Source organism: Halyomorpha halys, unplaced genomic scaffold (genome assembly GCF_000696795.3).
Source record: "Halyomorpha halys isolate HHAL.00 unplaced genomic scaffold, Hhal_1.1 Scaffold372.1, whole genome shotgun sequence".
In the NCBI taxonomy this organism is placed as follows: Eukaryota; Metazoa; Arthropoda; class Insecta; order Hemiptera; family Pentatomidae; genus Halyomorpha; species Halyomorpha halys.
Window position 1 is genome coordinate 58,534 of NW_027116001.1, and position 17,402 is coordinate 75,935.

The window sequence follows — 17,402 nt, forward strand, 5'->3', positions numbered from 1 at the left end:
ACCTGGTTCCTGTTTCATAATAACGTACAAACTAATAATATTAGTAACCTTTTTTTTTTTTAATTGTAATTATTTTATATAATGTCACTTAAACTTCAGAAAATGGTAACTGTATAAATATATATATATAGTTTTGTTTAATAAGGTGTATAAGAACTTTTTTATTTTAGTATTTAAGTGCAAAATACATATTGAAAAACAATTGTTTTATGAAAAATATGTGTGGCATGCTACCTGGAATCTTTACCAGTTATAAATTGTGAGTCATTAGATATTTTTTCTTTCACCCATCAAGACTATGTTTTAACATATATTCCATTATTGGATCACTATCATTTTTTCAAATTATTCTCTTATGATGAAGGGCTTCCTCTAAAAATGTTCAAACTACAAAATTAATTTTTTTGTTAAAAGTTTCTGACTAATCTTCTCTAGTGATAGTAATGAATTATTCCTAAATCATTCATAATAGTCTGAAACCAAGGAAGTTAAAAAACTTTTAGAAGTTCTTAGGATTTAAGGAACTCTTTGCCACCAATGATTTTACAAAAGAGCTATTTTACGACTTTATCATTTTTTTCTCCAGCTTTATATTTAATTTTTGTAATATAAACTCTACTTCTTCCTAATTTCTCTTTAAGGCCCTATTTCAACAGATACAATTAGTGCTTCAAATGATTTTTCACTTACACCTAATTTCATTAAACCCCTTTATAATTAATTTAAATTAAATTAAAACTATCAATATAGTTACATTACATAGTTTTTTTTATAGACATGATGTCACACCGATCACGATGGCTTTGAACAGTTCAGCAGGTTTCCCACAATCATGCCAAGCTCTGTCTTCTATGTTATCAAGAAATGCACTCAACCCTGCTGATATCACTGTCCTACATCGGAATTACTCAGGATCTGATCCTCCACCAATTGATCTCATTCGTAATCCTCAGTTTTTAGGTTATAATGTACTCTATCTTTCTGTTCCCTCTAAAATGAATTATCCTTTCATCCGCACTCACATATTTCTTTTGATTTATTACAGAATTATTAGTGGATTCACTTTTTCGACCTGGGGTAAAGTTAAATCCAGAACATAAATCTAAATACATGTTTCTACTTGCTTATGCAACAAGTGTCAGTGAAAGTGTACCATCGGGCAGTAAGAGCAAAGGAAAAAGAGGCTTGAATAAAGAAGAATTAAAAGCAACTACCCTGGCCATAGATAAAGTACACAACATTTGCTGTACCGGAAAAGGTTCAACTGAGCTAATTGCTGATTTATCTACTCTTTATAACTGTATCAGGTAACCTATACTACAAAATATATCATAAAAGGAAATTATCTTATTGATTTCTCTAATAGAAAAATTAGTGGGATGGATAATAAATGTTTCTGAGACTAGAGCATATATATTGTCGCTTAAGCTATGGCACTTTCTAACTCAAAAAATCAATAATGGGTTTTTAAAACTGTTAAAAAACAATGTATCATTCTAGAGATATCTATTCATCTATCATCGTATTGTCGGATACGTGTATTATGTTTCCTTTCTCTGAGAATTCTTACGAGAGATATCTCTGAAACGAAGGTGTAATTTTAATTTTGTTCAAACGGTGTACACATTTTCTAGAGATATGAGCCATCTTAAGCTTAATATACATACATATAATATTGTAGAAAAAATTATGTTATATAGTGATTTAATGTTTTTTTAATTATCGTTATCATATTTCAAGGTTTCCTGTTGTTGCCATTGGTATCGTTAGATGGGTTGAATGTATAGTTACTGAGCCTTCTTATTTCAAGCTTTCTACTGAACATACTCCAATTCATTTAGCGTTACTTGATGAAGTGGTAACGAACCATCCTCTGCTACATCATACTGTACTATCACTTTTCATTCAACTTTTTGAATCAAAACAAGATGAATTAGAAATTTTAGTGCAGGTATTTTTTAAATATTATATATTTTAACTTTTCTAACTTAATAGATTTAAAAGCTCCACCATGGCATATATTTGCTAATAATATAATTATGTTTTTAGCTTGAAATGAAAAAGATGTTGATAGAGAGAATGGTTAACCTGCTTTCAAGAGGATGTGTGGTACCAGTTGTAAAGTACATTAAGCAGTGTTGGCAGAGAGGAGATACTGACATATCTTTAATTAGATACTTCGTCACTGAAGTATGTAAATATTTAATTTTTTTCAAACCAAAATTTAAAGATCCAATTACTGAGACATTTTTTATTTATTTTGTTTTTGTAGGTTCTTGAAGCTATAGCTCCCCCGTATACATCTGAGTTTGTTCAATTGTTTCTTCCAATCGTGGAAAATGAAGAGATAACTGGTAATATGAGAAGTGAAGAAAGTGATCCCGTTTCAGAATTCATAAGTAAGTTGTATAATTCTGATTCATTGGAAGTTTTATTTTTTACTTTCATAAAAATAACTAAACTGTAAATTTAATTTGGAGCCTTGCTTTTTATAGATTACAATACTTGAATCAGACAATAATTAAACCCGAAGACATTAATAGAATTAGCCCAATAATGGGCTTCATTAGAAGTATCAAATTCCTTTGGGATTTCTAGACAAGGGATTACTCACTTATAACAAAATCAAGGAGTTTTTAGTGTGTTAGATATTGGAGTATTGTCTTGTTTCTAGTGGTATGAGCGTTACTAAAGCTCAATGGATAGTTCTTCCTAGCCCATTAGCTGATAGAACTCATTCTGCATCTAAACATTGAATGCTGTTACACTTACTAGTATTGACCTTGGCCTCATAAGAAGTATTGTTGCTTATAACAGTCTCACTCTCCGGTATACCACAACTGAGACATAAATCGATACCTTAAGATATCCAGTAGTCCAAAAGGACCTATCTTGTTGCTAACGGTGACCTGGTTCCTGTTTCATAATAACGTACAAACTAATACTATTAGTCTTGTAGATTTATTTTCATTCAATTACACAGACTTGTACAATAGTAACTTGTACTTTAGTATTTTTTAATTCCTGTAATATCACTAATAGTCATCCCTATCATGAAAAAAATAAGTATTAGTATTATTACCACACTAGTTTCTGCACTTGTACTATAAACTAATCCTATTAGCTTTCATTATGAAACAGGGCCCAGGTGGTGGAATCGTGAATTTATTTACTCACTACTATTGCGATTACATTATAATTTATTTTGGAAATTTCACTCAATTAAAATTTCTGTTACTAACCTATTCACTATTCATTGTTTCTCATCCTCTAATATATTGTAATAGATTTTTTTTTTTTTTGTTTCCAGTTCATTGCAAAACTAATTATGCGGCAACATGAGATTTGTAAAGCAGGTAACTATATAAAATTATTATATATTTTTTAAAAATTAAATATTAATCTATTAGCTAATTTAGTTTTTGTTACCATCATTCATAGGTGACCGCATATTTACTTATAGGGTAATCCTTTGTTGGTTCATCTAAGAAAATATTTTATGCTTGAGTTCCAGATTTTAACAAATTTTTAGTCATAATAATATATAACTGCTGAAATAAGATTTTCTTTACTACAGTAAATAAACAGTACATCCTTATTAAATACTTAACCAAGTTTATTCATTTTCTTTTGGTCGATAGTAGATAGATAAATAGTAGGCATTGGATCTTCTGTTTACCCAATCCTTTGGTGCGCAATGTCAGTATGCTAGAAAACTAGCTCTACTTAAAATATATTGCTCATGTTTTTAATTTTATTATTCATTTTAACACCATTCAACACAAATTTTATGTGTTGCAATTAGTAACTAATAATTACAAAAATGATTTTAACTGATAAAGTTTACTTTTCTTGAAATTAGAACAATCCCTTGCATTTCCAGCTGAATCTGCACCATTTTTTCAATTGATACTTAATAATAATAATAAAACCTCAGTTTTCAGAATAGTTAGCTGTTTTCTTTTTCTTTTTTTTTTTTTTTAAGTCAATAAAATTTGCTACAATTTGAAACCAAAATTAACACTGTATGACTATTACTTTTTAATAAATAGCTCATAAAACATTTTTTTGTGTTTTCTCTAAAATGTCAAAAATAGTTGTAATCGTCTCTTATTTTGTGAAATATCATCAAAATTATACATTTAATAAATACAATCATTTAAAATTAATTTTAAGTTAATTTAATTAGCTTTCATTTCAGACCACAATAGAATGATTTGACTCAATAGTTCTCCTAAAAATTTCGTATAAACCATACAAATTGACAAGTAGTATTCAAGAGGAAAATTTTGCATTTCAAATATGTTGCTTGACATGAATTCAAAGTAGTATTGAAAATATCTTGAGGTTTTTAGGGTGATTAAAAATATCTAACCATTTTATTATAAAATAAGTTTATTTTTTATATGATCAACATCTTTACTTTTTGTGGTATACAAATAACAATTTTTAATTAATTTATATCTACTAATCATATAAAAAATGTATGCTGAACTAGCTAAATAATGAGCATCAAAATTAGTTCTAAAAATTAAACACACTAAATGCACATTTGGCTATTTGTTGTTACAAATGGTCCACTTTTAGCTTTTTCTCAGCCACTGGATATTAAAACCTCTCTGTTCATTGGATAATGGAATTAAATTTGGCAGTGATTGATTCTCTTTTAGTTTGATAGTGAAATTCATATTTATAAGTTATATATATATTTAGGATTGTAATAAATAAAGTGGTTTTATATTGTTTGAATTACCATATTTTACTGTTAAAGAATCTCATTCCTATGCATATTTTCTGAAAAAATATATACATTTATGTTGTTATTAATGTATTTTTTTTTTTTTTTGTTGATTGATTTCCATTATCGTATAATATGTAGAAGATGGTCAAGGTTGCGGTAAAAAAAAAAACGAATAGTTTTTAACTGTTTCGCCCCACTTTGCAGGACTGTTCAAAGCGATAGGTTAAACGAACTGTTAAAGCTATAGGTCTGTTTAACCTATCACTTTGAACAGCCCTGCAAAGTGGGGTGAATCATCGGACATTAAATAGTTAAAAACTATTTGTTCTTTTTTGACCGGAACCCTGACCATCTTCTACATATTTTAAGTTCTGCGGTCAACTATATATATATATATATATATGATTTCCATTATCCAATTTTTCCTTTTTCTGGCTTAACATCAGTGATATTTATACCAGATGTAAGATTGTCTACTTTGGTTTTTGTTACAAAAATAGAATATAAATAATACAATATTTGTCCTAATAACATCAGGTGACATGTACATGCCAAATTTAAAATTGCACTTTCGAATTACATGTATTCCTGAGATTGAACACTTATCATTTGTGTATGTCCATTACAGGAATGTTACAACAGGGTAGGAATACATCATTATTTATAAAACTAGTCAAACAAATCCTAAATAATTGACTTTTCTTGTTTGTTGTTTAAAGCATTACATTTACATTTGCTTATGAATAAATCTATTATTTATTTGACACAGTGATAAATAGATTGAACTGTTTTTAAGTTACTCAAATGTTCTCCAAGTTTATATCCTTGCTCTAATTATAAATCTAGATTTGCACTCTCTCCACTTATTCAGAACACTAGATCATTATATTTTTTATAATATGGACCAAAAATAACTATTAATTTTTATTTCAAAACAGTTTCAATGACAAATTAATTTTAATTGTCGTAAAATAAAAAAAAAGAAAGAATATTATTTCGATTATATTTTAAGGATTTGTCTAACCTGAAAATGTATATTTCTATAACTTTTAACCCTGATTAAAATAAGTTTTAATAAAAAGGGTAATTACTTTCAACAATTTTCAGATTTTGCGCTCGCTTATAGATTTTTTTTCAGATTAGTCATACATGAGGGCCCCTTCACGTTTTCAAAGTTTTAAAATCCTTTTGATTTTCAAATTATGAACCTGCGTAACGATTTATTTTATCTTTTTAGATTACTAATATATAATGGAGAGTCCCTTAATATGTTCCTGGATGTGCAGAAAATGAAAATGCTATCCATTTAAACATCAAACTCTCATGTATATATTTATTTTAAATTTTCAGATTTTGTCAGTATTAAATTTGATCAATATTGACATTTTTGAAGGTGCAGTAATTGAAAACTACTGCATAAATTGGATTGAAAAGAATTAAAATTGATAGCATTTTTAATTATCAACCCTTTGAAACTTATTAGAAATTCAAATATCTTATAAATCCGTAAAGTTAAAATTTTCATTAAGTATATTCATGTTCTGCATATCTAAAAAAATTTACTGTGGCAATATAAACAAATAAAGTACAATTCTAGTGGAGAGAGTTAGACTAAAATTTATGCAAAGAGAAATATTTATTTAGCAACTCTTTGATAATTGTTATCGAGTAATTTTTTTGAATACAAATTATTTCAAAACAATTATCAACTAACATTTAAAAAGAAATTGTTTTTAATTATAATTATTCATCAAGTTAAAAATAAAAATTATGCAGTAACTATTATTGTGAAATTTATTGAAAAAAATTAATAATAATTTTGGCCCTGGTACGGAATCTTAGTAAGTCAAAGAACTTGAAATACTAGTGCTTTATAAAGTCCACTGTATCTAAAATTGTATAATTAAAACACAAAATCTTAATATAGCCTACTCATTGACGTATAACATCTTAGAACAATAATTCTAAAATTATATCTTAATTCACAGTATTAAAGCTATTTAATCTACATTAACCCGTATTGAATGTGATTTTTAAAATATTAATTAGAACAACCCTGACCACTTATAAAAGATTAATTTGTTTTTATTTTTAAGTTCCAAGATACCATTTTAACTTGTATTAAAAAAAATTATGATTGATAAACATCTTTAGTTATTAATATATTTATTATCAATAATAAAAATCTTGACTTTATATTCATTTGAAAGATATCTGGTTATTTCTATAAATTTTAAAAAACTTTCAATTAATAATTAACACTACTTTTATAAAGTTGCAGTATTTTTTTATTTGAATACTTTTCATCTACAATGTGATAGATTAAAAAGAGGAATTCAGATTAAAATAAATTATTTAGTAAATTTAATTGGATAAGAATTTTAAAAATGGATTCTTTTTTATCAGGAAATTGTTTCGAATTGAAATTAGTTTTACAACTTTATTTGTCTTTTGAAACTTCATTTGGTGTAAAAATTCTTAATTTTTAATTTAATTTCATTTGTCATTAAATAAATTTTAAAATTTATAATCAGTTTTTCAATCCAGTAATTGTTGACTTGGCTATATTCATTCTGGGTTATTGTTTAAAAATAGTTTGAGAATTATTTCTATACTTTATAACTATTCTTTTAAAGCTGTTAAAGTTGTACATCTTTTGTTTTTACCAGTCAATTGTTATAATTTATTATTATGTTTGTTTGTCTTTCACACAGTATCAAAGTAGATTTTGATTCCCTCTTGAAATTGAAAAAAAAAAACAAAGAATAAACTTACTCATATTATAATCAGTTTTATATTTTTCAGGTGCAGTAAATTGAGCATTAATTTTTGAGTGCTCATTTTCATCTTAGAGCTTCCTCTTAATTTTAAATTCTTAGTTATAAATAATGAATGATTCATTATTTACTTAAGTAGCCGCATTAGCTTTTGTTCTATAACAGAAAACAAAAATAATTTTAATCAAATTTTAGAACCTTAATTAGCTAAAAAAAAAATGTTTAGAATACCGATTTGTTATTAGCAAATTGAAATTGTTTTTTGAAATTCTACTGCTTAAAAGGAAAATTTATTTACAAAAATTGCTTTATTGTAATGTAATTAAAATATTCATGTTTTATTATTACTATTATGATTTTATGATACAGCTTTGACATATTTACAAAAAATAAATACCTATGTATGTACTGATGCATATTTAATATGTGTGTATTTTTTATTAGAGCATAACATACAAAATAAGTGCTATTATGTCTCTGTGATTTAGAATATTTCTTCCCACTATATTGTTTTTATTATGATTTTGTTTTATTTTTCAATTAAAGACTGAATGGACTAAGCCAGTAGTTGTGGCTTTAAGTTTTTAGAAATGTTTATGAATTTTGTTAAAATGTAATAATATAGTATTGATTTTTTTATATTAAAAGAATAGGTTTGTATATATTGTATGATATTTATTAAATAATTGGATATTTTTACTTTTTTTTATTTTTTCGACCACCACCTTTCTCTGAATAAAGTAAAAGTCATTCTTTTAAATTAAAACATTTTCTTGTCTATTTTACAAGTACTTAAGAATCAGAAAATTGAACCTCAAATGTTAAATTTATATTAAAAATTTATGAATAAATAAGTTTGTTTTTACACTTTGTAGGTATATTCTTAGACTTTAGTTCATGCATTTGATTAATTTAAAAAAAATCAAAAAGGTCTAATTGTAAGAAAAAATGTAGTTGTTGCTATATAATTAAAAAAAAATCTATTTTTAAGAAGTGAAATTTGTACTTATACTGAGAAGTTATATTATTGCCTGCTAAAGTTTTGGCAACCCTTACAACATATTCATGTCGTCCATACTCCAACCGTATTGAAAATCTATGGTATGAGTCGCCATGACGCCCTTCTTGGGCCAACAAATATGTAGGAAATAAAGAAAAAAACAGTGCAAATTAAATGCTGGAATGTGGCTTACGGCACTCCTGGTATGTGCTTGGGCCATTCTGGCACTTTTCAGTGCACATGCCAATAATGTTTGATATTTATGAATAATGGCCAGGCTATCGCATCCCAAAATCTGCTCTCATTTATCATGCCCATTGATGAATCTTATTAAAATGGGAAACTTAAAAGAAATACTATGAAATTATTTTCTCCCTTCATTATAAACCCACAAAAACCCATCCTATAGTGTCATTTAATAATAATGCACTTATCCCAATTGAACAGATTTGCTACCTAAGACTCCATCTTGACATGGAATCCTCAAACAGGATGAAATTAGGAGCATCTAATAGATTTTAATTACTCCAAAACTTACCTGACAAACACTTAGAACTTCTATTTTATTAGATTGTTCACTTTATTCATTAACTAATACTAAAACTACCCACAAATCTAAAAAAAAACTTAATATCTCATTATTTAAAGTAGAGTGAATTCTTCAAAGTATGGGCCCTAACAGACATCTATACAGCTAATAGTTCTTGTGATATAATATTTCATAAATGAAACTTTTTTTCCTGGGAAAATGCAACATGGCCACGGAGGGATATGTACAGGAGTACACCGTTCCTCCTCTGCTCAGAACAGGCCAATTGCCTTTGCGAATCTGGATATTGTGTAAGAATCCACTGTCTTGCAAAGTTTGGGTCCAAGATACAATCCCTACCGAAGATGAGGAATCGTGTCCTTGCAACTGCTTTATATATGCAAATGATGTGGTAGGCAGTCTCATCATCAGGCAATACCTGCAGAAATGGGGCTCTATCAATCTCATTTTATATAGATGCTTATTCAACTGACAGAGTCCTATATATAGAACTGTCACCCATCTTATCTGTACTCCTATCCATATTAAAAAGAGTGTTACTTCTTTTCGGGCAGGATCCCTTAAGGAATTTTTTCGATTGTTCCATTCCTCTGGTATTTCCCAGGTGTAAGCCAGCCTTGCCTTCAGCAATCATTTTGATGTGCCTCTTCACATGACTGAGGCTCCGACATATGGTGTCAAGTGTATAAGAAGCGTCCCATATCCTTTCCTAGCTAGATAGTCCACTCACTCATTACCTTTAATGCCTTTGTGTCCAGGCACCCTTTCCATCCACACCTTGTTAGCCAAGGAAAGAGAGTTTAAGTTAACCTTACACTTCTCCACCAATTTAGAACAAATTTAACACTATAATAAGTGTCCCTAAACTTCTTCACCTGAAGATCAGAATGCATAGCCAGTCATTGCGTCTTCATTGATCCTCCTGAACAGACTTCCATGTCCCTCATAGGTTAGGGAATGGGAGTTTGTTCCTAATTTCACAAGCCTATATGCAGAGCTAAGGGCTTGAGCCTCAATCTCTATATGCAGTGGTGTTATGTTCAAAAGAATCTCCATCGCTAAAGAGGGAGTGGTGCTTAAGGCACCAGTCATCATAAGGCATGCCAGGCTCGGGATTTACTGGTCATAGCCTTATACCACCATACGATAGCACCATATAAGACAATGGGTCTTATTGCTGCCATGTACAACTAATATATAACTTTTGGTTTAAGACCCCAGATATACCTACAGTTCCTTTACATGCCCAGAGACACCTCAAGCCTTCATACTGGTCCTTTCAACTTGAAGTTGCTACTTCAGTCTACTATCAAGAGTAACGCGAAGATGTTTGACCTCACTACAGAATTTCAATCGTTCACCGTTTAGATACAGTGACCTGATTGTGATATCCATCTGTTAATGAAGACACAAAGACTGACCTTTTGAGGATTGATGCTCAGACCATATTCCTGGCACCGTCCATTCATAAGGTCTACCGATGTTTGAAGCAGTCATGAGATAGTTTCTGGAACTTTGCCTCCTACCAACAAAGCGATATCATTGGCATATCCCTAAATGTTAAAACCTGCATCATTGGATTTTATCAGTAAAGTGTCAACCACCATGCACTACAGGAGAGGAGATAACACACCATCCTGCGGACAGCCACCAACGGGCTTCTTCATCCACATCTTAGTGTGTCCTAGCTCTGACATGAGCAATCTTCCTTCCAACATAGCATTAATCTATTTGGAAGAAAGCTGTCCCACCCCTTTCATTGCCATGGTTCTATAAAGAGTGCGATCAAAGGCACCTTCAATATCAATAAAGACATCAGCCATAATTTCCTTATAGGCCAAACTCTTTCCAGTCCTGGACACCAAGTGGTGAAGGGCACCTTCCCGGCTTGATAGGCAAATTGAGCGCTGTGTTTTTTAAAACTTAAAGAAATAAACATTTTGTTAATTTATTTTGATAAACATAAACATTACAAACTACTTTATAATACATTCAACTAGCTCTATTTTGAGTGCTAACTGACATATTCCTGAGATATAGTTTTCCCAAAATAAATTCACCAACTGCTGATTTTTCACTATAAAATGTTACTTTTTAAAAATTTGTAATTTGGGAATTATTGATCACTAACTATTAGGGCTTATATTTTAACAAATCTACTCTACCTTAAATGATGTTCTATTTGTTGTTTTTTTGTTGTAGGTAGTTTTAATGATATGGAACTACTAATGAAACATTAATTTAGTTTGATGTTTTGAAACAGCTGCCATTTTTTATACCCTCTAACTATGGTTAGTGTAACTCCCAAATTTTGTCTAGTAGTTATATATAGTAAAGTAATAAACAATTGGGGTGAAATAACTGTTTTTTTTCCTCCTTGTCGTTGGATTATAACCTACCATTCCAAAATTTTCGATAATGGTCCCCGTCTGAAAAGTTGGTACTTCTAGATTAAGGTTTTAATCATTTACTTCCCTATATTAAAAATATGTTAGTAGATTTCACTATTTAGTAATTAGTAATTTCATGAGTATTGTGATAAAAAAAAAAAATACTTACCTAACTACCCATTGTGTTCTTTGACAGGCACAGCATCCTCAAACCCAAAACCTAGCTTTACAATGTCTAGGAACATTGAGATGGTGCTACACGAAACAACTATATGGCCTAAGTTTGCAATTATCTTGCTCTGATCTGCATTTTCTATATCCATCCTTGCAAGTGCGATTGCAACAGCTGCTGCTATTACCTAACAGTTATAGTTCAAAAATGTACATATACATTCACTACTATTTAAGTTTAATTGTTAATGAATGCTTTTAATTGAGTGTACATAACTGAAACTAAAATTTATAAACTCTAATCTATAATTATAAAATTGATGGTAAAAAATAAAGAAAAATGTACAATGGCACAATCTATCTCCCAACATTGACCATTAGTGAATCTTTTTTTCACCTCTGATCATCAAAGTCATATTCAAGCCGATAAGTGAGATTCTTAAAACAATAGGTTGCAAAACAGAGTTAGATAAGAGCTATCATCTGACTTTTTCATGCTGACCCTTCATTTAGTTTTTAGATGCTGTAGAATCCCTCTAATCAGTTCTAGTTGTGACCGAAACATTGCCATTTAAGCAGTAGAGTGAGATAATCTGGAGTTTATTAAAGAAAAACTCCAATAAAGGCTAATAGTTAATCTGGAGTTTATTAAAGAAAAATCACTAATTTTAATTTAACACAAAATATAATGTAGGAATTGAAATGCAATACAAACTTCATTACTTAGGTAATCATTGAGGCTAAAAATAAAGTCACAGAAGCCAAGAGGAAAACCTGAGCAGATTTTGGGCGAAAGATGGAATCAGATTTCTACCAAAATCAAAAGCTTTTTTACAGAGTCCTTAAGGGATCAAGAAAAGAAAGAGACAATCCTGAAATTAATAAAAGTCAAGGAAGGAAACATTCTCACGCAGAAGGATGGGATAATGGAAGGTAGAGGGAGTACTTCCAAGATCTGTTGAATGAGTATGGACAGACAACCCCTGTGTAGATGAATTGTCAGGAGAGGTAGGTACTTGGGACGAAGATGACTTTATTGATGATGGACTGGAAGAAGCAATCTGGAGTATAAACCTGGGAAAATCCGCAGGTAGTGATGGAGTAACTCCAGAAATGCTGAAATACATGGGGCCCAAAGGGAAAGAAATTCTGTTGCATCTGCTAAATCCAGTGTGGAAGCAAAAGCAAACTCCAAAAGATTGGGAAGTAGCCATCATCGTCCCTATCTTTAAGAGAGGTGATAATAGAGATTGTAACAACCAAGCGTGCCAAGTAAGATCTTAGAAAAGAGAATAAGAAGAATATTCAAAGGATTACTTGAAGAGGAGCAATACGGCTTTTGGGAAGGTCGTAGCACCCAGACCTTATCTTCACTATGAGACAGGTTTTTGAAAAGGTATTGGAAAAGGAGAAGGAAATGTCGGTGTGTTTTGTTGATCTTGGAAAAGCCTTCAATTGGGTGAGAAAGCCTGATATCTTGGAAGTTATCAACCAATTGTAAAGCATAAGTAATGAGGGTTAGGAAGAAGCCTAGGAGAAATATGTGCGTCATCAGAGTTGAAGAAAAAATCCTCGGACAAGTAGAAAACTTCAAATACCTGGATGTGTGCCTTAATGAAAATGAGGTGACTTAATGTCAGAGGTGACTGAGGGAATCGCTGCTGCGAGGAGGATCTTTGGAGCAGTTAAGAGAGGTTTTCTAAACAGGCGAGAGGTGGAAAAGAAAACAAAAGTGGCCGTTTTCAGATCGGCATTTCTTCCCATTTTGACATATTCTTTAGAATCATGGACACTGACAAAGAAGCATCAATCAAGGATACAAGCATCATAGATGAGATTCCTCTGAAAGATTGAGGGTAAAAAAAGAAGAGACAGAGTACAAGAAGTGACGCTAAAGATAAAACAAGAAGAGACGCAACACCACTATCAGGTTGAACCTCAATATTAAGCCGGCCAATAATGTGATAGGAACCAAGAAGGATAACTAGAGAGGCCTACCGAGCCAAAGTAGAGGGCAAGAGGAGACAGTCTAGAAATGGGAAGATGAGGTACAAAGTGACTTCTAGAGAAGAGGACTTCAATGGAATGACAGAAGGCGCCTTGCAGAAGACCAACAGAGTTGGAGAGGGCTCTATAAACTTCCTCTTCACACTGCTTAATACAGTTCAAGAGGATTGATTATGATGAAGTTGAGGTAATCATATTAATATCTATGACGTTATGTTTATGAAATTAATTTCTTTTTAATTTCTTTAGATACACAATTTAATCTAAGTATGCAAACAATTTTTACTTTTTTAATAGTAGTTACAGAGTTAGTTATTTTGTTTTGTTTTACCTAATATAGTATTTATTCAGCAGTTTATTTATTTTTATCGCCTGTTAATCCGGAGACCTAGTCAAGCGAGTTTCTTCTGCATATACAATATTTATCATTGGCAAGGGGGTGACACACACCCTCTAAAAGTAGTCATATATAAACATCAAGGGAGAAAGTAATGTAAAATTTCTCAGAATATGACTAGGAAATAAAATATAATTTTTTTAAAATATAAATGTATATTTTTCACTTTTACACTTCTTTTTTTAATTTACAAATATAAAAATATTTATAACAATATTTGGTGTCTATTATTAATATCTCATCCTAGACATGCCGATGATCTAGATTAACAAATAAAACATAAAAAATAGTATTAAAATTATAAATAACATATGAAAAATTAAAATACTCTTTACCAGATCAATCTCAAAGTTTATAACTTTGATTAATACTTAAATATAATTGCTTAATATAAACATTTACACTTAAAATTTTATTTACATAATTGTTTGGGTCTCTTAAGATTCAAATTACTAAAAATAGTACAATGAATAAATTATTATAAATAAGAAAATTAAATAAAATTTAAAAAAAATTACTAACTGATTTCACTAGATAATTATTTGTGAAAAATATAAATCAATATTGGACATTACTTCATCCAATTCTCTTCTCGATCTCCTCACTAAATAATATTTCTAATGTCACTTATAAACTGGTATGTAATAAGATAATTTCTGGAATTCTAGAAAAATATATTATTCAAATTATAATTCAGATAAGAATTACAATTATTAATGCATCATCATACTAGTCCCTGAATAATTAAAATATGAAAATATCAATAATAGCATCAATCTGGTAGGTATGATGTAATTAAAATTACATTCCAAAGAAAAAATAATTTGTTATTAGATAAAAATGAGATACAGAACTGAATGGAAATATTTGTTTTTCTTAATTGTCAATCTGATTTACTGAAATTTTAATCTAATAGTAAATAAGATTGATTTTACTGAAGAAAAGATTTGACATACATTATAATTCAATCTGCCAATACTATTTATTAATGTAACAGTATTTCGTGCTAGCCATGAAAACTTAGAAATCAATATGTGATGGCATTGACTGATAGCTTATATTGATGTAGCTTTGTTAGGAATTCGACCTTATGAAGGCTGGCATGAATAAAAAATATATCATGTTATGAAAGGCAGAAAGTAATAGTTTCTATTTAAAGAAATGTTTTTGTGATTCTTGGCCTACATAAATGTACAAATGGTTAAATTTACTTGTTTTTCTCTTTGGTTTCTTGTTACATTGCTATTAACCTTGAATCTTGAAAGTATGTTTGACAATCTTTGGCTGTAATTATATACTAAAGATTGTATTATACCTATATTTCAGATATTAAGATAATTTTAAACATATTTTGTTAAAAGATCTCTCTCTATAATAATAACTTTTTATAACTATAAAATTTAACATGTTAATGTTATTTGGGTCAAAGCTAATTTTTTTTTTTTTTAAGCTTGGAAATTTTTTTGTTTTTAAAGGGATCTCTTCATTTTACCATAGTTGCATATTAATTATAAAAAAACAATAAAAATCCTAAAAACAGATCAGTTCTATAAAAAAACAAATTCAAATAGAACAACAAAAAACTATTCTTTAAAAAACTAAGGAAGAAAACATTTACTTATTTGATTTAATACAAAAATATTTCATGTTTTTTTTTCCTTATAATACATACACTACTACAAAACTAATTTAAAATGGTGTTGTACATAACTTGTTTATTTACATTGAAAACATTTTTAGAAATTTATTTTCTGTTAAACTGTCTTTTGGTTTAAATAACATTCTAAACAGATGATGATTTTGAGACAAAAAGAGTGTGGAATATTTCCATATTGTTAACATTTTTTTAGTTAAGTTAATTATTAATTAGTTCATACATTTAAGCATACAAAAACTTAACATAAAATTCATGAGTTGTTATTGAATTTATTTTTTTAGTATTAATATTACCCAAAAAATAAAATTTTAAAACCAGATAGTCGCCTGCCGGTTCCCTGTGGTGACTTAAATGAAAAATATTTTTTATAAGTAAACATGCTGCCGATTCCTGTATTTTAATCCAATTTTCTGTTTTTTTCACCTCAAGGGGTAATTTTGGAGGACGAGGATTTCTGGTAAAATGACCTTAGTTACATATAGAACACTAGAGCAGTGTCACATTTGTCTTCTCCTTGATCTAGTTTTTTATTTAATCCTTAAGACAGTTATTCTATTTCTAAAAAGTTATTATTTTTCTGAGATACAGGAAGAGAAATCTGGGCGTATCTAGACCTTTTGGGGCCCATAACATTTATTTTTGAGGCTTGGGGCTGAGTTATTTTTGAGGCATGAGATGGATATAATTTTTGGATTTGGGTGGATACAATTTTAAGGCCATTTGGTTCATAACATCCAATAAAATACAACCCAATAGCCAGAAGTAATTTAGGCAAAAGTTTACTGCAGCTCCCCAAAAATGGCCGAAGCACATTTTTCTATAATTTATTATTTCTATACATGTAAATACTTGAAAAATAACGAAAAAACACGAATTCACACCTATGAGGCCGTGACTTCATCATTTCATGTATAGCTAGCTACATTCAGCGTGATCGTTGATTGAGAAGGCACTTTGTCATTCTCATCGTATATAAAAACTATTTTTCGGAAAACAGCAGAAAAATAAAGCGTATTTTCCAATAAATGAAAATTATATACAATTACCATGTTTTCATTATACCTTTATCTTTACATATCATAATTTACGCAACCCTTTTGTCAACCCTTATTTTTCTAGTTTTCTTGCAATCTTATTGTTTGTATAATAGATATTACCATACAATGTTATCTCTGTTCTGTACTTGTAAGTCACAATATTTTGAACAAATTCTTGACATTGACTTTCCAGTAATGTTGCATTTGTTATTAAAATAAAAATACAATAGGTTTCATTCCTTATTAGGATATTTAAAACTATAGATTTTCCATTTAATAGCGGAGTTTTGTTCTGTAATATTTCGCTAAGCTGTTTGCGGTCTAACTATTTCTAATGGTTGACTTGAATGTTCCATTCCAAAACCAGAAATTATAACATTTACAACAGATATTACAAATACTAAAACTAGAATAATATCATTAATTATATTTGCAGGTAGATGATCTCCTGGAATGTTGATGTCCAAGCCACCAATTATAAGAAACAGGATACCCACGCACATCTTAAAACCAAATCACTGAAATCACTAACTCTATACTATTAAGAAGTAAAATAAATAAAATATGATTGCAAAAGAGATCTCCAATGATATCTGTTATTACATTTAGCCACAGAAAAAGTAAAATTTCAAAAATATTGTTTGAAAAATAATTTGAAAGTTGGGAATTCATATA

General features: G+C 29.4%; 2 protein-coding genes across 5 annotated transcripts in view; one reads left to right on the forward strand and one right to left on the reverse strand.

The window, feature by feature from the left end:
* Window positions 1-17,277, forward strand: part of TH1 (negative elongation factor complex member TH1) — a 22,935-nt gene extending 5,658 nt beyond the window's left edge. For 2 of the 3 annotated variants that reach the window (XM_014422427.3, XM_014422429.3), the window contains 7 exons: window positions 776-960; window positions 1,046-1,307; window positions 1,741-1,951; window positions 2,050-2,190; window positions 2,273-2,399; window positions 3,311-3,356; window positions 7,547-8,217. In XM_014422427.3, the coding sequence (XP_014277913.1) occupies window positions 776-960; window positions 1,046-1,307; window positions 1,741-1,951; window positions 2,050-2,190; window positions 2,273-2,399; window positions 3,311-3,342 (958 nt within the window). In that variant the 3' untranslated portion in view covers window positions 3,343-3,356; window positions 7,547-8,217. Of the gene's footprint in view, window positions 1-775; window positions 961-1,045; window positions 1,308-1,740; window positions 1,952-2,049; window positions 2,191-2,272; window positions 2,400-3,310; window positions 3,357-7,546; window positions 8,218-17,163 lie in introns of those variants that run through there. The other variant, XM_014422428.3, reaches the window with a different exon arrangement.
* Window positions 11,628-17,402, reverse strand: part of NijC (Ninjurin C) — a 14,356-nt gene continuing 8,581 nt past the window's right edge. Inside the window, exon 3 of one of the 2 annotated variants that reach the window (XM_014422432.3) lies at window positions 11,628-11,817. In XM_014422432.3, the coding sequence (XP_014277918.1) occupies window positions 11,632-11,817 (186 nt within the window). In that variant the 3' untranslated portion in view covers window positions 11,628-11,631. Of the gene's footprint in view, window positions 11,818-16,120; window positions 17,231-17,402 lie in introns of those variants that run through there. The other variant, XM_014422431.3, reaches the window with a different exon arrangement.